This window comes from Xyrauchen texanus, chromosome 39 (assembly GCF_025860055.1).
Source record: "Xyrauchen texanus isolate HMW12.3.18 chromosome 39, RBS_HiC_50CHRs, whole genome shotgun sequence".
Classification (NCBI taxonomy): domain Eukaryota; kingdom Metazoa; phylum Chordata; class Actinopteri; order Cypriniformes; family Catostomidae; genus Xyrauchen; species Xyrauchen texanus.
The window spans coordinates 35,172,192-35,196,741 of NC_068314.1; the positions used below are offsets into that span (position 1 = coordinate 35,172,192).

Consider the following 24,550-nt stretch of genomic DNA (forward strand, 5'->3'; position numbering starts at 1 on the left):
TACTCCTTGCGAATCCCTCGGCCCCTTGCTCTATTTCACCCTGTCATCCTCCTCTCCCTGGGCTATCTCTTTTCCTCTAGCTCTCTCTCTGTTGCTCTGTCATTCTCAAGGCTAACTGTTTCCTCTCCTGAGTGTCCCCATATCGCACTTTACTCTCTTTACAGTACGCTCCCACTACCGCTGTACAGAGGGTAGTGACTGCCTCCTGAAACCTCGTGAGAAAGACTGAGATTTATTCAGCTGTTCAGATTTGCGTTTTTTTCATTGGTTCCGTTCATTTAAGTATGTTTGAGCATGGCAAAAGCGTTTACTTATGGTGAGAATGCAATACGACCTAATGGACCAATTAACCAAAATGCATCCCTATGAAACCATGAACATGCCTGATTGATCTTTGGAGAAGGCGTTGTAGGTCATGCATCAATTCATCATCAAAACATGGATAAAGCTTTTTTGGTGACTATATTAGACAACATTGCATGTTTAATAAAGGAGTTGTTTAATAATTCCTGAGGTTAGTATCAGAAAACAGGTAAAATGGCTTCAGCAACTTTTTGACAGCTACCATTTTTTTTCTTGGCCCCACGTGCTGTTTGTGTGTGTTCTGTGACCATGAGAACAGGCACTTTTCAATGCAGAAATAACGGCTATGTAACTGAAACGTGCAATCTGTACCATGCTGTGATGTTTTGCATAAGCATTTGTAAAGGTTGACAAATTTTTACAGGTATATCAGTTTAACCAGTATACAGTATCAATGGATGCACAAAATCTCGGAACAGCGCACAAACATTCTGACCAATGGGGACAGTTTGCTAACATGTGGCCTTTTTTGACAGTTTTAAAATGTTGCCTTGTGAAAGCGAACAGAACCAAGAAGAAAATGCAACCATGTAAAATCTTGTTTTGTAACAAATCAAATGTCCTATATGTCTGAAAACATCCTTTTGAGACTCGTGATTGGGCTACTTAGACTTTGGCCTATAACCACCTAGCAACCACTTTGCATTACGCTAAAATAGTGGTGGTGGCGTAGTGGGCTAAAGCACATAACTGGTAATCAGAAGGTTGCTGGTTCGATCCCCACAGCCACCACCATTGTGTCCTTGAGCAAGGCACTTAACTCCAGGTTGCTCCGGGGGGATTGTCCCTGTAATAACTGCACTGTAAGTCGCTTTGGATAAAAGCGTCTGCCAAATGCATAAATGTAAATGTAAAATCAACTCAGAACTAAAATAGAAAAATTTGTGAAAGTGAATGCAAAGCCAATGGGCATGGTCATAAAGTTTTGGTATTTAAGTCTAGGTGCAGGTGAGTTTGCGTTGCAAAGCGCTAATGGCCTGGGTCAAGAGCAATTTAATTCTGAGGTTCTTCTCCGGTTATTGCATCGACTGCATCCTATTATACAGTCCATTCCCTGTCAAACACCAGCGATATAAACAAACAGCACATTCATAAGAAGTCTGTAGTGTAAATGAACTGTATGCAATGAATTAGAAGAATAGAAAAATGGACTTACGGTCTCTTCTGCATTAACTGCGTCCTTGTTGAATGTCAGGCATATTTTAATGACAGGACAGCTCCTTTATATACGCATGGAAAATGTGGTTCAGGATTTGGATGTACGCTCCATTAAATTATAGATCATGTAAGTACTGCATTATTAATCATACTGATCAAGTGACACAAATCATGGCTAATATTAACAGTGATTGTTTTTGCCTTCCAGGTTAGGCTGTGGATGGAAGGATCGTGTTTTTTTATGTTTGTTTGTTTTTTGCACACTTCACTTCTACTGGTCACTTTTGCTTTAATAATTACATTTGTTTATTGAAACAGGAAACACATAAACTTCAGCCATATGACCCTTTATAACTTCTTCCACCAGCTTCTGTTGCAGTGACTTTAAAATCACTCTACGACAACAGGTGGAAAATTACTAATACAAATTACACCATAAATACAGTTTCAATAAAAACTAAGAATTAAAATAACTGAACATTTTTGTTTTTGTAAAGCGGCTACAACAGTGGACATAATTTAATGTTCCACTGTATTTTCAGAGTTTGGACATGAACTTTATCACCACCTGCTGGTGGAATCTGCAAACTGCACGGATTGATTTTGGACTTTGCTCTTAAAACAGATGTGCTTCCGAAACATAGCGCAATTACCTTTTTCAGGTCAATTGCGAATTGCGCTTTGCACCAATTTAATTACATACAGTACACCCAAAGGTAGCGCAAACACTCCCACACATGCCCACTTTTGCTTTGCACTGTCATAGAAATTGTGCTGCCACAAAAAGTAGATATGACTTGCGCTTGGTGGTTCAAAATAACAACCTGCTTCCTGTGAAAGGCACTTTCTTGGACAGTTCACAACAGAGAGTTCTTACCAGCCAAATAGGTGTCGACAGGCCCATTCTTCTAATCTAACCGGGGCGCAAGGGCTGAAGCCTTCCTCCAGAAGTCTCTTCAGACTTTTGTGAACAGATACTCTCACACTTACTCTGTCTCTTTCCCTCTCTGTCTGTCTCAAACTTGCACTCCCCCCCTCACACACGTCAGTCTGCTGCTCATTGAATTTACCGCAGGCCTTTTAGTGTGTAGTTGAATATGAGCACAGACAACGGCGCTCTGTTATACTCACTGCACTTACTGTACATAAAGTGTTTTTCACCGCCTGACCTGGAGGCAGTTTATTCCATCCCGCATCTAAGTTTCCACCGTTCCACGAAATAAAGTGTAAAGTGATCTTCTATCAACAGCCTGAGCACTTTAGACCTTATCTCAGACCAGTAAATGTATAATTTCTTTGAGTTTCAGATGTAGATTGGCGTGTACTGTAAGCATCTGTCTCAGACTTTATTGATCAAACAAGATGGGCCATATATAGGCGTTATTCACTAGGCGAGACAGCTGATATATCTGTAAATTAATTACTGACAGTTCCATCTAAAGATCTCAATTGGTTTTGGTAAAAGGAGGCATGGCCTTCTTCTTTGTGATCATATTTCCCATTGCATACGTGATTATCAACCAACTGGTCTATTATAAATATTTGGCGACACTTAGAATGATTATTGCTTTAATGAATCACAAAAGGCTTAAAGGAATACTTCACCCAAAAATAAAAAATGTGCTCATTCTTTCTTCACAAATGAAGATTTTTAGAAGAAGATAGAGCTCTGTCAGGTCCTTATAATGCAAGTGAATGGGTGCCAGCATTTTGACGGTCCAAATGTCACATTTAGGCAGCATAAAAGTAATCCACACGACTCCAGTAGATTCATAACTTTTAACTTCCTGCCAGCAGTTGACGCATTACATAGCTGTTGCGTGACGTCAGAGCGTCGGCGAGTTCACGCGAGAGTTTGCACTTTTCTGACACTACATTCAAAGCACTTTACCTAGTATTTGGGGACTCTCTTCAACCACCACCAGTGTGCAGCATCAACCTGGATGATGCAACGGCAGGCATAGAGCGCCAGAATGCCCACCACACACCAGCTATTGGTGGAGAGGAGAGAGTAGAGTGATACAGCCAATTAATGGATGGGGATTATTAGGAGGCCATGATTGAGAAATGTCAATGGGGTAAATTGGCTAGGACACTGGGGTTACACCCCTACTCTTGACGAGAAGTGCCCTGGTATTTTGAATGACCACATAGAGCCAGGATCTCAGTTTAGTGTCCCATCTGAAGGACGGTGCCTTTTTACAGTATAGTGTGCCCGTCACTAAACTGGGGCATTAAGACCTACACAGACCGCAGGGGGATCACCCCCAGCTGGCCTCTCTTACAGCTGCAGGGTGATATGGCTGCTATAGGGGAAGTGAATAATGAGATCATTTATTTTGGGGTGAACTATTCCTTTAACAGGAACAGGTAAAAATAAAAGACATTAGGGAATGAGTCAGGAGACGAATTTGCTGCATTCTGTCCGGGTTTTTATTTGTTATTTTTTTAAATCTTTTTTCTTTCAGCTTAAGTACTGTAGGTGTTTGCTGCATGTGCAGAGTAGATTAAGACCTATTGACTGAGTTAGTGCCTGGCGCTCTATATCATAACCACCAATGAACGAGATCTTTGCAACATTCAGATTGAAGTGAAAAGTCATGGAAAAAGAAAAAAGAAGAGGGCTGGCTGCTAAAACCTCAATTCAGTGTCCCGGCTTTTACAAGGTTTTTAATCTTTACATGAAAAGTTGTAAATGACAACATTAGTTAATGCATTATGAACTTACATGAATATGAACAATTAATGTTAAGCTTTTACAGATATTGCCCTTATATCTATCCGTCCGTCTGTCCGTCCGTCCTTCTGTCTATCTGTCTATCTATCTATCTATCTATCTATCTATCTATCTATCTATCTATCTATCTATCTATCTATCTATCTATCTATCTATCTATCTGTCTGTCTGTCTGTCTGTCTGTCTGTCTATCTATCTATCTATCTATTATCTGTCTGTCTGTTTGTCTGTCTGTCTGTCTGTCTATCTATCTATCCGTCCATCTATCTATTGTCTGTCTGTCTGTCTGTCTGTCTGTCTGTCTGTCTATCTATTATCTGTCTGTCTGTCTATCTATCTATTGTCTGTCTGTCTGTCTATCAATTATCTGTCTGTCTGTCTGTCTATCTATCGATCTATCTATTGTCTGTCTGTCTGTCTATCTATTTTCTGTCTGTCTGTCTGTCTGTCTGTCTGTCTATCTATCTATCTTTTGTCTGTCTGTCTGTCTGTCTATCTATTGTCTGTCTGTCTTTCTGTCTGTCCATTTATTTATGGGCATGACAAATAAAGTTGTCCAAGGTGATAAAAATGACAAATCTTAGAAAGATCTAGTTTCGGGTTTATCAGTGTAATATATGTGTCCTTGTTGGTTTCATACATTTGAAAAAAACATTTCTAGCATTTTCTACAAAATTTCAATTGGTTTAACCAGGTAAGGAATAAAAATACTTTCCCTTAATAAATGTAAATTCACTTAATGATTAATTTAAAAAACTTTTTCAAAATTATATTTTAAATATCATGTATTTCTGAGTCATGAATATCAACAAGCTTTCTTGGGGTTACTCAATTTGACTAAATGAAAAACTAAATGTGCCTTTTCATTAAAAAATCCCCCCAAAAAATACAAACATGACAGAATGTAGGTGGACAAAAGTTTTTCAGATATTATTATTATTATTATTATTTTAAAACAAAATTGTTTCATTGGTTGTTGTTTTTTTTTATGTGTTTTGGTTATAAAACCAATTACGGTTAAACGTTTAAAAAAAATAAAGATGGAAATTGTATTTTTTACTATTTAGTTAAAAAACTAAACACGTGTAAGCAAAGTATTAAGAGATAATATAATAGATTGCTAAAGATAGTGGGGCACATTAAAAGGGGCCGTTCGACTGGTCAGATTGTGCAGCTGGCTGACACATATACACACACACACACACATACACACACACACACACACTTAAAGATCAGATGTGTGATGTGAGATCAGAGAAGTGTCTGATCAATTATTTACCTCCTATTGACCTCTTCTCAATGTGAGTGTGTGTGTGTGCGTGCGTGCGTGGGTGCTTGTGTGTGTGTGTGCATGTGTGTGTGTGCGTGTGTGTGTGCGTGTGCGAGTGCGTGTGTGTGTGTGTGAGTGCGTGTGTGTGCAAGCGTATTTGTTTACATGAAAAGTAACAGATGAAACAGCTCTTGTAACGACTGAACCATAATATGATTTATGCATAAACTGTTCACTGTTACTGTCACTTTCTTTGTCTCATCGTCTTTTTCTCTTTCTTTTTCCTCTCTCTTCCAGTATCCTGTCATCCGTGGGGTCAGAATTAGACTTGCGGACATTGCGAGCGGTCAGAGTGTTGCGGCCACTGAAATTAGTGTCAGGAATTCCAAGTAAGTATTAAGTCTGTTTGAGTGTATATAACGATTTTTTTCAGACAGGCAGCAAAAATGTGATTTTTTTTTTATAAGTTCAAAAAAGTTTTTAATTAGTGTATTGAGATTCGATTCAAATATAAAAATAATTTTATTACGATTTTTTGGAATTCTTCTCAGTCTGAACAGTCAGATTGAAGTAGTTTTCCCCTCATTTGGAAAGACTTATATAGGCTCACTATTTCATCATTTAACAAACTAAATAGCGAATGTGACATTTACTCTTTAGTGAGTTGTGAATTGGTGAACGAGTAGGCGTTTTGTAAATGTATGTATGTGTAATTACAGTTATTCCTCTGTGAACAATGTTTCTCAGAGGTTTGTGTGCGTTTTTGCTCTTTGCACAAGGTGCAATAATGTCATTACACTTCAGGCCTGCAGGTGGTGCTCAAGTCCATTATGAAGGCCATGATTCCACTGCTGCAGATTGGTGTGCTCTTATTTGTGGCCATCCTCATGTTTGCCATCATCGGCCTGGAGTTTTACATGGGCAAATTCCACGAAACCTGCTTTGACAAAACCACAGGTGAGCTTGTCTCATAGGCCTTGCAAAGAGCTCCTCCTCTTTCTGTCAATCAATCAATCAATCAATCAATCGATTCTAAAACCAATGACCTTTCAATTGTATGCATTTAAACCCTGTGCCTTTAAATCACCCAGATGACATGTTTGACGAACAGCCCTGTGGTAAGGCACATCCGGCTCGAGAGTGTCCGAATGGGACGGAGTGTAAGGGCTACTGGGAGGGGCCAAACTATGGCATTACGCAGTTTGACAACGTCCTCTTCGCTGTACTGACTGTTTTCCAGTGCATCACCATGGAGGGTTGGACTGACATGCTTTATTACGTACGTTTTAAAACTTGTACTCGGAGAATGGACAGATGTTCTGCACTATGTTACTAGATTTAAAGTCACAGTCTTAAAATAGTCATTGGATCTGAATGGTGATGTTGGGTGTATGTGTTTGTGTATTACAGAGTAATGATGCCTTAGGGAGTGCCTGGAACTGGATGTACTATGTGCCGCTCATCATCATCGGATCCTTCTTCATGCTCAATCTGGTGTTGGGTGTCCTCTCTGGGTAAAATCTATCAATCAGTCCATCTGTCTGGTCTGTCTGTCTGTCTGTCTGTCTGTTTATGGGTCATTGATAAATACGATTTTTCAAGAAAGCAATCAAAATGAGAATTAAAATGTAAAACATGTGTCAAGTTTGTAGAAATGCAATTATTGTGTCCATGTTGGTTTCAAGCACTCTTGAAAAACATTTATAGAATTTTCTATATAAAAAAAGATCTTATTAATGGCTTTCAAGTTGTGAAGCCATCCTGAATACCGCACGATTTTGCATGATAGGTTGTGTAAAAGCACCTAAACAAAGGCACACTTTCAAGGGCCGCATCTGTAAAACAAAATAAAAAATAAATCTGCATAATTTCAAGCATTCACTACTACAACAACAACAACAACAACAACAACAACAAAAAAATGCAATGGCTAAAAATGTCATTTGGGGGCCTGGGTATCTCAGCGAGTATTGACGCTGACTATCACCCCTGGAGTCGCGAGTTCAAATGAGTGACTCCAGCCAGGTCTCCTAAGCAACCAAATTGGCCCAGTTGCTAGGGAGGGTAGAGTCACATGGGGTAACCTCCTCGTGGTCGTGATTAGTGGTTCTCGCTCTCAATGGGGCGTGTGGTGAGTTGTGTGTGGATCGTGGAGAGTAGCATGAGCCTCCACATGCTGCGAGTATCCGCGGTGACATGCACAATGAGTCACGTGATAAGATGAGCGGATTGACGGTCTCAGAAGTGGAGGCAACTGAGACTCGTCCTCCACCACCCGGATTGTGGCGAGTAACCGCACCACCACGAGGACCTACTAAGTAGTGGGAATTGGGCATTCCAACATTGGGATAAAAGTGGTGTAGCCATGAATTAAAGGTATACACTGCAAAAAAATATATATATTTATATATATATATATATATATATATATATATATATATATATATATATATATAAAATAAATGTTAATTAGTATAAGTATTCTTATTTAATTAGTAGTCTGTCTTGTTTTCCTGTTAAAAAAAATACAAAAAAAATGCTACATTCTTAAAACAAGAACATTTTACTTGACAAGCCAAATGGCATAAAATACAGTATTTTATTTTCAGAGAAATCGAACTCAATTTCATAAGGTTTATGTTAATTCAAAGGGAAAACACGTTTATTTTTCTTACCCCAATGTTAAATTGGCCACAAATAAATAAATAGAGTTTGCCAAATTTTGTAAACAATTCCTAATATATAAGTCAATATATCTTGTTTAAAGAATAATTAGTGTAAAACAAGACATAATTATTAATTAAGACAATATTTTTTTGCAGTGAGTTAAAATACTTTCTTTGCAACTTGAATACGCGTGAGTGTACACAACTTAATCATTCATTAAAAAAAGTTTTCAAACATATTTTTTCAGTCAATTTGTTTTTTATCTTTTTTTTTAATTTTTTAATTTTTTTAAATCATGAATTTTTGAGCCACAAACATCAAGATGTTTCTCAGGGTTACACTTATTGACCTGAACAGAGTGTGTCTTTTTATATAAATGTCAAAAACCCACATTCAGGAGGGGCCTAAAAGGGTCTCTGTTTTATGGTGTTTATGTTTTTAATGTTTTTTGTTGTTTAGATAAGAACAGAATGGCTTCCTGCATGTTGGTTTCTCCACCTGACTTATTTTCTAAATGAATAACAAAATTATATTTATTTTATTTTATTAATAGATTATTCCAAACTATTTATGCAAACAGAATTCATGAATTTATAGCTTTTAATGAGACTTTAATTTACAACGGTTACACCACATGACATTTTTAAATTTAAGCCCCAGAATAAATGCTGAAACGACTTTGAACTCAGAAATGGCAAAAATGTTCATTGCGTTATATGTGTTATACAATTGCAATTTTTATGTATTTTTAAATAACTTCTGGACAATGATAATAATAATTGAGTGTCATGTCATTGACCCCCATAACAACAAATAGGCATAATGCATTCGTATTGTACATTTGTGTAAGCAACGACCAAAACATTATTAGCTACTGTTAAATACATTATTGAGCAATACATTGTTAGCTACAGTATATGGATATATAGTGGATATGGATATTGAATGTTTGCCTGTCTCTGTTCATCTCAGTGAGTTTGCTAAAGAGAGAGAGCGTGTGGAGAACAGGAGTGAGTTCCTCAAGCTCAGACGACAGCAACAGATCGAGAGAGAACTCAACGGATATCTGGAGTGGATCTGCAAAGCAGGTGTGTGCACAGAACACATGATATACAGGATAGGTTACATGAGGTATTCATAGAAATCACTGGGAACAGAATATTAACATATAGTGTATGGAAGCATTTATCAGTACTTTACACAATATCTCTCTTATTACAGAGGAGGTTATTCTTTCCGAGGATGACAATGGCACCGGTGACCGTATGGATTTTCTCATTTTGTTCTTGCTTAAGACAGTTTCAGCCGAAACATGTTATAATGAGGAAAAGGGAATAATCATTTACAAATGTGTGTATGTGTTTGTGTGCATGAGCAGGATCTCGTCGCAGGCCCACATTAAAGAAAAACAAAGCTGACTTGTTAAATCCAGAAGAGGGGGAGGACCACATGGGAGACGCAGCTGGTATGAAAATGACCACGTTTGAGAGTCATTTAAGGGTCTAATTTAACTACTTGAAGATCCTGTGATCGTTTATTATGATCAGAAATTAAAAAATGATTTACTTGCTGAGTATTTTTGAAATCTGAATCAAGATTTTTCTTCTTCTTCTCACCCTATTGTCAAATATTTTTGGTTACACTTTATTTTAAGGGTCCATAATGATGCACTAGTTAAGCATGAATAAGAAAGTAATTAATAATTAACTGAATGTAGAGTAACTCTATCTTGGCCATAATTAGCAACTCATTGAAGGTCTTATTTTTATAATGTAATTAATTTAATTTAATAAATATAAAATTTTTACTGAACAATATTACGCCACTATTTAAGGCTATTTAGTATCGGCCTTTTAAATCTGTTATTAATAAATTATTAAACTAACTTAAATGACTTAAACTAAAACATTTTTACTGCATATACTGAAAACACCTATTAAAAGTAAAAAAAAAAAATTTATATATATATATATATATTTAAGCAATATCACATGAGCAAGAGTGCGATTTGGCCCTATATCAGCACTGCTGTGATTCGGCCACAGGTCGAGTGCTGTAGCTAATTACAGCTGAGCTGATGTAGGGTTATATAGCACGATTGCGAGTGTAATGTATATATATATATATATATATACAACAGTTCAATGAACAAGTACATTTTAAAAAATTAGGAAAAACTGAGTACGGTCAATAATACGTTTATTACGTGACGGATCAGAATCTGCCGTTCCTGGTTCAAACCAAGTGATGCGTCCAAACCTCCGTTAGTAAGTAAAAAATGTCACTTCAGAAATAGTATCACGGCTTGTGCTGTTTCTTACAAGTTATTGAATAAACAAGGACGGACGGTGTGTGTGTGTGTGTGTGTGTGTGTGTATGTGTGTGTGTGCGTGTTTTTGTGATTTATAAGGACAATTTTGTAAGTTACAAATTAGTAATTACAAGGGTATTATGCTATAAATGTGATTTATGAGGACATTTCTAGTGTCCCCATAATTCAAATCGCTTAAAAATCATACTAAACAATGTTTTATTGAAAATGTAAAAATGCAGAAGGTTTTCTGTGAGGGTTAGGTTTAGGGGTTGTGTTAGGTTTAGAGGATAGAATCTATAGTTTGTACAGTATAAAAGTCATTATGTCTATGGAAAGTCCTCATAATGATAGGTAGACCAACATGTGTGTGTGTGTGTGTGTGTGTGTATGTGTGAGAAAGAGAGAGAGAGAGAGAGAGAGAGAGAGAGAGAGAGAGAGAGAGCGAAGCGTGTGTTATCACCTGTTTCTACTCCCAAGCAGAGATGCTGTCAGCTTTCTGAAAATCAGCTTTCTCAGTGGAAAAATAACATCCAAGCGGGGGTAATTCTCCCTATTTCACAGTAGCCGGTGCACAAGAGTCGATCACTATAGAAACCGCAATGTCCTCCACCATTTTAAACAGCACCCATTGTGTAATTAATCAGTCTGTTGTGTCTCTCAGCTGTGATGAGCTCTAATTCTGAAGTTGTTTGTTTTAAGCCGTTTAGAGCAATTTTCCAGCTTTAGTAGTGCAGTAGTAATACAAGCGGTCACAAAGAGCTGTTGTATGTAAACAATGACTAACGGATTCACTTCACGTCACCAAACTGGCTCATATTACACACAAAAATATTTTGCCGCCACCTGCTGGCTAACATATGTAATGTAAAAATAAAAACACAAACAGTAGCTCTTAACAGATCTGCACTGCTCTTACACTTTAGTTTAGAACGGCACGAACACAAGTGGAGTGACACACACAGTGAAGCGTCCGAGTGCTGATGCTGTCAGACCATCAGTTCTCATGGAACGTCTCTCGTCCAATCAGATTCAAGGACCGGAACTAACTGTTGTGTATATATATTAACAAATGTATATTATAATTATCAAATTATCTTTATTTTAAGATTAATTCAGTGGATGAAATTAGTTGATTGGTAGAAATAATTATGTAGTTCATTAGTAAAAATTTAGTAAAACCAGTACTAATAATAACTGAATTAATATATTTAAATAAACTTCAAATACCACCAAATAAGTGCAAAATAATCCAGAAACTTGAGTAGGTGAAAATGTAACTTTAGGACAGGTAGTCAAAAATATATTTAATTTAATTTATTAGTAAAGCCAATAGTAATTAGCCATAATTACTGTCTTAATACATTTAAATAATCTTGAATACCACCTAATAAATGCAAAACAAACCAATAAGTTGAATAAGTAAACTTTTTACTTTAGAACAGGGGTCAAGTTGATCACAACACACACACACACACACACACACACACACACACACACACACACACACACACACACACACACACACACAAAGAGATATTTTATAAGTTGTCAATTATGGCTAAGATAGACTTACTTTCTGTTAATGATTAATTAATGACTTATTCATGCTTAACTAGTGCATTATTTAGATCATTTTGCTTCTCAACTAAATATATCTAGTTTTTTTTATAGAAAACGTTTTTCAAGGTTGAATACAAAAGAAAATGTTAAGCACAATCAGTCACCGGTCACCTTAATTGTATGGGGAAAAACACTGTTCCATGAATATCAAACGGGTCGAAAAAGTCATAGAGGTTTTGAAACACAAGTAGCTGTGAAAATGTTCATTCCAGAATAAGTGATCTGATCTGATTGAATAGTTTTGGTATGTGTGTATATTCTCAGGCTCACCATTTGCTCGTGGGAGCATAAAGAGCGGAATGGTTGATGGAACCGATTTCAATAAGAAAGAACGGCGTCTCCGTTTCTTCATTCGAAAAATCGTAAAGACGCAGGCGTTCTACTGGACCGTCCTCAGTCTGGTGGGACTCAACACACTGTGTGTGGCTGTCGTTCACTACGATCAGCCCGAGCTACTGTCAGACTTTCTATGTGAGTAAACCTGTTAGGAAGTCGCACTTCCTGTTACTGTAGCACATGTGCGTGTGCTCTGGACAATGCAGACCTGGGTGCTTATGTGGGACCCATGGGTTCGAATCCAGCCTATATCATCTCCCATTTCCCTTACTCTCGAGACATTTTCATTTTTTATTACCAACTAGATATCATTGTCATTTAATACAGATACGTATTAACTCTCCAAGAAACTGCAGCCTCCGTTTGTCTCTCGGGTCGTTTTTGACCCGTAGTGAAAACGATTCAAAATGCACAAATTCTTGGCACTAAATATCCATCTTAATGGAAATCATTATCATTGTGGTCCCAAAGTGTATAATGATAGGTAGAAAAATTATATGTACTGAATATTAGTAGCGTAATATCATCTTAGAACTTAAAAAATCTAATAATAATAATAATAATAAAATTAAAAGACACCTCCCTCCTTTTCTTACAATAAACAAGTAAATAAATAAAAAGCAAAAATGGGGGTTACAATGAGGCACTTACAATGAAAGTAAATGAGGCCAATTTTTGGAGAGTTTAAAGGCAGAAATGTGAAGCTTATCATTTTATAAAAAGCACTTACATTAATTCTGTTAAAACTCATGTATTATTCGAGCTGTACTGTTGTTTAAATCGTCATTTGTCATTTTAGGGTTTTAGGGTTTGCTGATGTTACATCGTCATGGTAACGAAGTTGTAAAATTGGCTATATCTTTACACAGATGTGGTTAGTAAGTGATTTTATCACACTATAATCATATTTACACACATATGCTTTATGTAATGTGGCTATACAGTTGAAACAGTGAGTATTTTAATGTTTACAGATTGGCCCCCATTGACTTCCATTGTAAGTGCATTGAAAATGAGAGGCAACTCAAAATGTATTTTTGTGGTAATCAACATTATACCACAAATACTATTGATTGAGCTTAACTTGTATTGAACATGAAATATTCCTTGAAGACAATGAAAGGAACCATTTGTTTTACTATAAGTTAACTATAAAGATGACATTGTCTTTTTTATTTTCTTTGTTTTGATGGTCTTGATTTTGTCTCAACACTTTGTTCCAGTACCATAAAACGATGTGGTATTTGCGGGTCAAAACTGACCCTTAGACAAGAGCAGGGTTATGAAAACAGTGCCTTACGTTTTTAACACCAGAACTAAGTATTCAAGTTGTCACGATTCACTGTTGTCTGCCCTGTATTTTGCCTCTGTCATCGGTTCCCCATGGACTACACTTCCCATAATTCCCTGCCCTCATCTCTGCCAACTGTCTTCCATTGTCCTCACCTGTGTTCGTCTACTCATTAGTCCTTCGTGGATGTTTTTGCCTGTTTATGTTTTCTGTAATGCTGGGAAGAAAGTTCAGGAGCTGGATCTAGGTGCGGCAACGGAGTTTAATGAAAAATAAACAAATACGAATGGAAAATAAAGAACTGGGAGACACGGGAACAAAGAAAACATCCACAATGGGAAACAAAAACATAAACGGGCAAAAACATCCACGAAGCGCACGGGCAAAACACGGTAGGTCTAGATACATTCAAATACATACATTCAACAACTGACCAAGAACAAGCAACCAACAGGGCATAATATACAAAAAGACTAATGAGTAGACGACACACAGGTGAGGACAGTGGAAGACAGCTGGCAGTGATGAGGGCAGGGAATTATGGGAAGTGTAGTCCATGGGGAACAGATGACAGAGGCAAAACACAGGGCAGACAACAGTGAATCGTGACACAAGTAAATATTCAGAAATTTTAAAAAGTAATGTATAATGACATAAATGTACTTTGAATTGTCGGTCTTTACCTATGCTGGAAAGCAAGTAAAGACGCTGGCTACCACACCTGGAGTCACGGGTTTGAATCCAGAGTGTGCTGAGTGACTCCAGCCAGGTCTCCTAAGCAACCAAATTGGCCCGGTTGCTAGGGAGTGTAGAGTCACATTGGGTAACCTCCTCGTGGTCGCGATTAGTGGTTCTCGCTCTCAATGGGGCGTGTGGTGAGTTGTGCGTGGATGCCGCGGAGAATAGAGTGAAGCCTACACACACGCTACGTCTCCGCGGTAACGCACAACAAGCCACGTGATAAGATGTGCTGATTGACGGTAATTGAGATTCGTGAGGATACACACCAAACTGACTATTTTAGTCACATATTGTTTGATTGCGATGCATTAGAAAATCGATATTTTTACCCAGTCCTAGTCTTCACTATATGATAATAATACATCAATGCATTAATGTAACTCCATGAGCATTTCTCTGTCTACTCTCTTTTGCTTTTGCCTTGTTAACGAGATTAGCCAGTGCTTGAACACCCAAGATCAACCTTGTGATTTTAAGAATCGATATTGGGATGGTTCAAATGAAAACCGTGATTAATCGAAAAATCGTCCTTTTCTTCCCAAGTGTCCTACACTTCTTGCACTTTCTTCTTCCTTCTGCTCTTTCTCGTTCTCCAACTTTCTCTGTTTTATCTCTCCAACCTGTTTTTATCTTTCTCTAGATTATGCTGAGTTCATTTTCCTAGGCCTCTTTATGTCAGAGATGCTGATTAAGATGTACGGACTGGGGACGCGCCCTTATTTCCACTCCTCATTCAACTGTTTCGACTGTGCCGTGAGTGCCCTTCTCTATTGGCCCATTTTGCGTCTCACTTTCTCTCCCTTTGGCTTTTTCTTTCTCTCTCCTCTTTTTTTAACCTCCACGAGTCTCTGGCCTACATTAGATGTATACTGGAGTCCTTGTTAGCCAGTCCTCAGAGTGTTCCATATCTGTTTTGGGATTTGACTGTGTACGTGTTTCAGGTCATCGTTGGCAGCATATTTGAGGTGTTGTGGGCCATGGTTAAGCCGGGGGCATCCTTTGGAATCAGTGTGTTACGTGCTCTCAGACTTCTTCGGATCTTCAAAGTCACCAAGTGCGTTCTGGTTCTTTCTTTTAACCTCTGGATGTTCAATCACAAACTTTTGTCCGTTTTTGTGTTGGTCCTCTCTTTAGATTTTAACCAAGAACAAGAGTACGCTGCTGAACCTGTATTTCTTAAGCAAGGGTTTGTTTGGGATAAATGGATAGTTCAACCAAGCATAACATTTATGTCACCATTTACTCACCCTCATGTTGTTCCAATCCTGAATGACTTTCTTTCTGCTACAGGATCCAAAAGGAGATGTTAGACTGAATGGTCACACAATGAAAGCTCTAAAGGCTGATTTATACTTCTGTTGTGGTGGTTTGCATGTACACTATAGTTCTGCGTTGGTGTGTTATGTCATTCTGAGTGCAGGGGCGAAAATTTCATCAAAATGTTGGGGGGTAATAAACATAACAATTCTCAAGAGCAATTTTTGAAGGGGACACCAAGGTTTTTTTTGTTGTTGCCCCATTTGCATTTGTATTATTTTATTTCTTAAACAATTATTTTAAGAATATATCATTATATTATTTACAATACACATATTTTAATGATACTTTAGGGGGGGGCAACCCTCAGATGGGGGGGGGGGGTTGTCCTGACCTCCCCGACCCCCCCGCGATTTCCGCCTATGTCTGAGGGTACACAGCCAAAAATACTAGTTTGTTGAGTGAAAAATGCCTTTTCATTTTGGTACATATTATTTACTACACATGTTGTCTGCCATGCAGTGAGAACATAAATCAGACATATACTGTATGCTTGCTCTCGAGTCGCTTTATTAATAATAAACAAAGATTTTGGCACATTTTATGTTTCATTTTCATAACTTCTGAAATATTATATTTTACTGTACACTTACTGTTACAGATCAGAAAGATGTGCAGTAGAAAACAACAAACATTGCTTCACTTGCATACCAAATATACTACAGTATACTGTATTGGGAAAGTTTATAAGTTGTAAACAAATGTGTCTTTTGTAGAGTTTTCGCTTTGAACACTTTTACTCATTATAAAAAGAGCAGAAGCTCACGATTAAAATGAGCCCAAATACAACGTGATACGATGCTTAAATCTTTAGATAATCTTGGATGAAATGCGATGCTACCTCCGATTTTTGGTGAATTATCTCTGGTTAGAAAGCGGACCAATCACAGCTGTTTTGGTCTGCACAGACGGGACATGTAGTTACATTTTTGGTAAGGCTATGGCATAGGTTCGATCAAAGTCTTATCTAACAAGTCAGTCCACTGTCGGCCATCTTTGGAACGCTCTCGAGAGGCTATTTCCAATCATGCCAGTGCACCTCCTATCTACTTGAATGGGGAAAGTCCAAAATCTCCAAAACGGTTGGATTACGATGAAAGAGCATATTACAAATAAGCAATCTGAAAAACGCTGGTATCAATATTATGCTAAAAAACTAAATTTACCCGGCATGCATCTCGAGTTGTTGGCATGCGATGTCTGTATCTAAAAGGTGATTGGCTCTTTTACCTGTAAGGCGGGACTTCCTTTCTACATCTGTTGACCGTTGAGCACGTGAGCTCCTTGATTAGGCGTTCCAGTTTCTCCCATTCATTTTAATAGAAGTGGCCCGTCTCTGCTAAACAGTCTCTGGTTCGATTCAGACGTATAAATCGGCCTTGAAAGTGACCATAAAAGCTCTAAAGTAGTTGCTTGTGTGACTTGTGCACTATATTCCAAGTCTTCTAAAGCCATGCAATTGCAAAATACTGAAAATGAAGTCATTATTGGTGATTCAGAATAAAAAATGTGGATTTGAAGTGACATTAAGGTGAGTAAATGCTAGCATTTCTAGGGGGTTTATGCTAAGAACAGTCTTGTTTCTTTCTTTATTTCTCTCTCTGTTTCTCTCTTTTAGGTACTGGGCATCTCTGCGAAATCTGGTCGTGTCTCTTCTGAGCTCCATGAAGTCCATCATCAGTTTACTTTTCCTTCTGTTCCTCTTCATTGTGGTCTTCGCTCTTCTCGGCATGCAGCTTTTCGGTGGACAGTCAGTATAGATCGGCACCCTAATGCTCTAGATGCAAACCAGCTTCTCATTTTGATGCATATGACCAATCACAATGCACGGCTTGTCATGTTTATGCAAATCCATTTGATGTTCTTTGCAGGTTTAACTTTGACCAAGGCACTCCTCCCACAAACTTTGATACGTTCCCTGCTGCCATAATGACAGTGTTTCAGGTATGCTAGGATTAGGGGAACCAAATGTAATCTGTATTTTTCGCTCTGTAGATTCAAAAGAACCAACTCATAAGAATCATCATTTCGGGAATCAGTCTACACAGGTCACACTGTATGTTTCGCTCTATAGATTCAAAAGAACCGACTCATAAGAATCATTAATTTGGGAATCAGTCTACAAAGGTCGTACTGTATGTTTCGCACTTTAGATTCAAAAGAACCGACTCATAAGAATCATCAATTCGGGAATCAGTCTACACAGGTCACACTGTATGTTTCGCTCTGTAGATTCAAAAGAACCGACTCATAAGAATCATTCATTCGGGAATCAGTCTACACAGGTCACACTGTATATTTCGCTCTGTAAATTCAAAAGAACCAACTCATAAGAATCATTCATTCGGGAATCAGTCTACACAGGTCGCACTGTATGTTTCGCTCTGTAGATTCAAAAGAACCGACTCATAAGAATCATTAATTCGGGAATCAGTCTACACAGGTCACACTGTATGATTCGCTCTGTAGATTCAAAAGAACCGACTCATAAGAATCATCAATTCGGGAATCAGTCTACACAGGTCGCACTGTATGTTTCGCTCTGTAGATTCAAAAGAACCGACTCATGAGAATCATTCATTCGGGAATCAGTCTACACGTCACACTGTATGTTTCGCTCTGTAGATTCAAAAGAACCGACTCATAAGAATCATTATTCGGGAATCAGTCTACACAGGTCGCACTGTATGTTTCGCTCTGTAGATTCAAAAGAACCGACTCATAAGAATCATTCATTTGGGAATCAGTCTACACAGGTCGCACTGTATGTTTCGCTCTGTAGAATCAAAAGAACCAACTCGTAAGAATCATCAATTCGGGAATCAGTCTACACAGGTCGCACTGTATGTTTCGCTCTGTAGATTCAAAAGAACCGACTCATAAGAATCATTCATTCGGGAATCAGTCTACACAGGTCACACTGTATGTTTCGCTCTGTAGATTCAAAAGAACCGACTCATAAGAATCATTCATTCGGGAATCAGTCTACACATGTCACACTGTATGTTTCGCTCTGTAGATTAAAAAGAACCGACTCATAAGAATCATTCATTCGTGAATAAGTCTACACAGGTCGCACTGTATGTTTCACTCTTTAGATTCAAAAGAACCGACTCATAAGAATCATTCATTCGGGAATCAGTCTACACAGGTCGCACTGTATGTTTCGCTTTGTAGATTCAAAAGAACCGACTCATAAGAATCATTTATCCGAGAATCAGTCTACACAGGTCGCACTGTATGTTTTGCTCTGTAGATTCAAAAGAACCGACTCATTAGAGTCATTAATTCGGGAATCAGTCTACACAGGTCGCACTGTATGTTTCGCTCTGTAGATTCAAAAGAACCGACTCATAAGAATCATCAATTCGGGAATCAGTCTACACAGGTCGCACTGTATGTTTCGCTCTGTAGATTCAAAAGAACCGACTCATAAGAATCATTCATTCGGGAATCAGTCTGCACATGTCACACTGTATGTTTCGCTCTGTAGATTAAAAAGAACCGACTCATAAGAATCATTCATTCGTGAATAAGTCTACACAGGTCGCACTGTATGTTTCACTCTTTAGATTCAAAAGAACTGACTCATAAGAATCATTCATTCGGGAATCAGTCTACACAGGTCGCACTGTATGTTTCGCTTTGTAGATTCAAAAGAACCGACTCATTAGAGTCATTAATTCGGGAATCAGTCTACACAGGTCGCACTGTATGTTTCGCTGTGTAGATTCAAAAGAACCGACTCATAAGAATCATTAATTCGGGAATCAGTCTACACAGGTCGCACTGTATGTTTTGCTCTGTAGATTCAAAAGAACCGACTCATAAGAATCATTAATTCGGGAATCAGTCTACACATGTCGTACTGTATGTTTTGCTCTGTAGATTCAAAAGAACCGACTCATAAAAATCATTAATTCGGGAATTAGTCTACACAGGTCGCACTGTATGTTTCGCTCTTTAGATTCAAAAGAACCGACTCATAAGAATCATTCATTCGAAAATCAGTCTACACAGGTCACACTGCAGATTCAGTAGAGTAGCAGCGCTGCATCTGAATGGAGCAGCAGAAAACATCATCAGAGTATTGTAACAGGTTCCCGTCTGCATTTGCGTTCAAGAACCGTTAGTGGAACCAAAAGTCATGAAAATTATTCTGTTTTATTTTTTGTTTATTTTTATGCAACTGGTTCAGAATATAAACCTGTTCTCCATTCCCAACCCTCTTTGTGTGTTTGATAAACACCTGTGTGTATGTCTCAGATTCTAACAGGTGAGGACTGGAATGTGGTGATGTATGATGGCATAAAGTCTCAGGGAGGAGTGGACAGAGGAATGATCTTCTCTGTATTTTTCATCGTCCTCACGTTGTTTGGCAACTGTATCCTTCTTAAACACTCACAAGCACATACTGTCATAGACACAATAGGGGTTCTGCAGAAGTGCTGTAGGGGTCCGCCGATTATAATATCTTTTGTGGGTAAATGAAAATATGCAATAGGCACAAATACAGTATTACGTTAAAAGAAGCTTAAAGTTCAGACACATCAAAATGTATCAAGTACAATTAAAATGTACATTTAATTAATAATGTAAAAATAGTTATAAACATAGAAGTGACAGAGGATCTAAACAACACTGTGTATGGTTGTTTCTTAACCCTATGCTCTCAGACACTCTACTGAATGTATTCTTGGCTATCGCTGTGGACAACCTGGCCAATGCTCAGGAACTAACAAAGGTAGCTTCTCACAGCCTCTCTGGCTGATTTATGTAGTCATAACTGGCCTGTATAGGAAGAAGAATAAACATTTAGATCACGCAAAAATACTCAAGTATTGACCAATTGTGTAGCTTAGGCTGATGTAGTGGAAATGGATAACTTTGGGGGCTTTCACACTGGCAGTTTAGTCAGAAACAGCGCATGTTCACATAAAAAGTAAGTAATGGACTGTGGTAACGAACCCGAGACTACCTGTAGGAGGAGTTTGGTTGCAATGGATACTCCATAGCTTGGTCCTCGGCCACTCCTCCGACCTCCAATGGAGGACAGCCGCGCCTCCCCAGACAGATCGGAGGCAGTCTTCCGGCCCCTGGCGGACGGAATGCCCCGCTGCGTTCTTGCGAAACAGAAGCGGTATCCCCCCGCCCCTAGCAGCGGTTCTACCACTCCAGGAGGTCGGCCAGGAACCCTACCCCACCCGCGGTCGGCGGTCTCATACCCTGCCGCGTTTCAGCGGCTGGTAGGGGTCTCCTCCGCCCCTGGCAGCGGCCCTGATAGCTCCAGGCGGTCGGTTAGGCACCCCTTCTCCCTTCGCGGTTGGTGGCCGTTCATCCACTCTCATGCGGCCGGGCTCCTCTGTCCTCCGGCGGATGGCCGCGGCTGCTCCTTTGGGGTGGATGGTAGTGGCGAGGACTCCACTATGGCGCATCCCTCCTCCTTCCTGGAATTCAGCACCAGATTAAAGGGATTCATGGAAAGGAGGAGGCGAGAACCGGCTTGACAATATAAATAATATTTGAACGAAAAACTGAAACGAAAAGACAAACACACAAATGTGTCGGACAGCTGCCCGTAAATGTCTCTCTCTGTCCCACTGCGGTCTCCAGTCGGCCTTTAGCCCTCTCTGAGGCTTGATTAGCCTGATTAGGGCTAATCAGTAAAGCACCCGGGTTCGACAGAATCACATGTGAGTCTGAAACCAGACCATCGTTGTGGGGGGAGCTCGGATTCGGACCACAGCGAACATGCCCAGTGTGAAAACCGCCAGTTTCTGTTGGCAGCGGTTATTGCCATGTTTCTTTTTTTTTACTTTTCTAGGATGAACAGGAGGTAGAGGAGGCCACGTCTCAGAAGATCGCTCTGCAGAAAGCGAAAGAAGTAGCAGAAGTCAGTCCGCTGTCTGCCGCCAACCTCTCAATCGCTGCGTGAGTTACACCACACACTGATCGTCAGCAATCTCTCCGAACACACACACAACCATGTTTGTGTTTCTATCAAAGTGGAGACTTTTCATTGACTTCCATTGTACTTTAGTGAGTTAATGATTGTATTTTTATTCCCTTAACCTACACCTAACCTTCACACAAATCATTATTAAGTATGTTTATGAAGCCGTTGACTGTTCTACACATTGTAACTAATGTCAGGCTTGACTATCTACTAACCGAAAGCCATTTTGTTTTTCTATCAATGATGGAGATGTTCCATTGACTTCTATCCTCTAACTTCAGCCGTACCTCCAAATTTAACCCTCATACAAACCTTTTGGCATTTTAACATTTTCATGACGACATCATTTTTATTAACCCGTTTCACTCAGTAGGGACTTTCCTTTAACATCTGTTGCTCTTAAATGCAGCTTAATGTTAATTACACCATTCCGACCTTTGGCGTAGTCCCTAAATGAACTGTTTTCTGACCTCCTCGAACCTTTTCAGGTTTAGTTCAATTCAGGAGGCATTTTTTTCACTGCCAATTATGTGTCCGAAAGTGTAGTGAGGACAGAAACACCCCCACTTCAGCAATGAAGCCATGCAAATTTTCATGAATATTCATGAATAAAAGGTGATACTCTTACAAGACACCTCTGACACTAATGCACTCATAAATACCATGAATATGCATATATATATATATATTTAAGTATAAAATGAGCCTGAATACTCTGACACGTATTAATAGGCATAATACAGTCCACACTTTTAACTTTATTACTGCAAGAGACCATGTATTATGTCATATCCGATTTGATCCGGGACTATATCTGGTTTTAATGCTCGTAGCCCAGTTTATCTGAGCTGAGCTTAGTCTGTCAGATTAACTTCAAATAACTCATTTTATTTGAGTAAATCCACTCTTTTCACTTTTACTAAGTAAGGTTCCAGTAGACATGCTTAAACCGGCCTGATCATACTGCATGTAACCCTCTTAGGACTTAAACCAGAGAACAGTCTTTTTCAAGCATTCGATGTGGGACAGATGTTGATTTAAACATGAAATTTGACATCAAGGTGATGCAGGAGCTAATTGAAGACCATGTGAAATCACTTTTGAGTTTTGTTGCTGTTTACTTGTCTGTAAAAACATATTGACGTGCAAAGTTCCCCCGCGGGACGTTTACTATGTACTGTACCATCCAAAAATATTATTAAACTTGACAAACTATATGTCAGTGTTCAGCTTTAATAAGACGCACATATATTGGGCTGGGAAAGTCATTTAGGGGTGTAACTTTTATCATGCACGATGCATCGCGGTGCATAAATGTGCCGATGCACATCCTGGAGATGGTACTTTTAAAAACATTTATTTAATTTATTTTAGCGTCTGTTCTATCCAATTTATACGATATGGTCGTACAAATGGAAATAGTTTCTTTGCACACAATGAGCTCTAAAATACTATTGCACACTAGCAGGCTCAGGTGATGTATGATGTGTTCGACTAAAACTGAAAAACGAATGTAATACACAGAGCACCAGGAGCAGGAGAGGGACGTGCCTCTGCTCTGACCGAAGAAATTTTACATGTACAGAGGTTTAATGATAGTGCCATATTAATCTACTCTATATAATGCTGAATAATTTGTAAAATAATACCATGGGGAAATATAATTCAAATGTCAATGTAACAGATAAAGGACCGGCAAGGAGGAGGCGGGAACCGGCTCAATGGTAAACCTAAATTTAAAAATCAAACTCAACTTAAAACCAACATAAACAAATATACATTGCAGCCACGTGTGTCTCTCTCTCTCTCTCTCTCTCGAACTGGTTCCTCAGGCTCATCTTTATCCCTCTCCCTTCTGATTAGCCCAATTCAAGGTCTCTCCGGCTCTCTGAAAACAAAACGTAATATTTATGCCATTTTGCTAGTCAAGTAAATATATCTTGTTTTACAAATATTTACACATTGGGGTCTGGGTACGTCAGCAAGTAAAGATGCTGACTATCACACCTGGAGTCACGAGATCTGAGTGACTCCAGCCAGGTCTCCTAAGCAACCAAATTGGCCTGGTTGCTAGGGAGGGCAGCGTCACATGGTGTAACCTCCTCGTGTTCGCTATAATGTGGTTCTCGGTCTCGGTGGAGCATGTGGTGAGTTGTGTGTGGATGCCGTGGAGAATTGCGTGAAGCCTCCACACGCGCTGCGTCTCCATGGTAACGTGCTCAACAAGTCACGTGATAAGATGCGCAGATTGACGTTCTCAGATGCGGAGGCAACCGAGATTCGTCCTCCACCTCCCGAGTCACAACGACCAGTACATTTGATTCCTGTTTTACGGGATGACATTCAAACCAGGCTCCCGTTTTGGAAACCCACGCCAGACTCGCACCCACAGTACTGAACATAACACCAGTCACATTATCAGAGAGCATAAAGATTGCGATCCGAACCTTACCTGCATTAAAATAAATCTACTACATCAGGTAGACAAAAATAGTTTATTTGCTCACATCACACATGCTATGGAGGGAATACACAGAAATCTGCCTAATATCAATGGGGGTCCTTAGATGTGATGCCTATGTACATTCATACACAAAACTCTTCACGGGAAACTCATTTATACAAAGCAGAGACAAAAAGCTTTATTAAGAGTATGCGAGCTCACACTTAATATTCTGCAGGACACTTATGTTCTTTAATGACATCACAAAGCAAAAAAGAATGTTGTGTCATTCTTAATAGGGACTTTAAGCAGCAGATGCTGTTACGGCGTTGTGTAC

General features: G+C 38.9%; 1 protein-coding gene across 1 annotated transcript in view; it reads left to right on the forward strand.

Moving 5' to 3' along the window:
- Positions 1-24,550, forward strand: part of LOC127632797 (voltage-dependent P/Q-type calcium channel subunit alpha-1A-like) — a 132,602-nt gene that overhangs the window by 17,494 nt on the left and 90,558 nt on the right. The window contains exons 3-17 of the mRNA XM_052111570.1: positions 5,826-5,917; positions 6,333-6,485; positions 6,620-6,807; positions 6,939-7,042; positions 9,168-9,283; positions 9,417-9,458; positions 9,574-9,660; positions 12,394-12,600; positions 15,138-15,250; positions 15,439-15,551; positions 17,433-17,564; positions 17,686-17,758; positions 20,081-20,198; positions 20,491-20,558; positions 21,639-21,745. Of these exons, the coding sequence (XP_051967530.1) occupies positions 5,826-5,917; positions 6,333-6,485; positions 6,620-6,807; positions 6,939-7,042; positions 9,168-9,283; positions 9,417-9,458; positions 9,574-9,660; positions 12,394-12,600; positions 15,138-15,250; positions 15,439-15,551; positions 17,433-17,564; positions 17,686-17,758; positions 20,081-20,198; positions 20,491-20,558; positions 21,639-21,745 (1,713 nt within the window). The remainder of the gene's footprint in view (positions 1-5,825; positions 5,918-6,332; positions 6,486-6,619; positions 6,808-6,938; positions 7,043-9,167; positions 9,284-9,416; positions 9,459-9,573; positions 9,661-12,393; positions 12,601-15,137; positions 15,251-15,438; positions 15,552-17,432; positions 17,565-17,685; positions 17,759-20,080; positions 20,199-20,490; positions 20,559-21,638; positions 21,746-24,550) is intronic.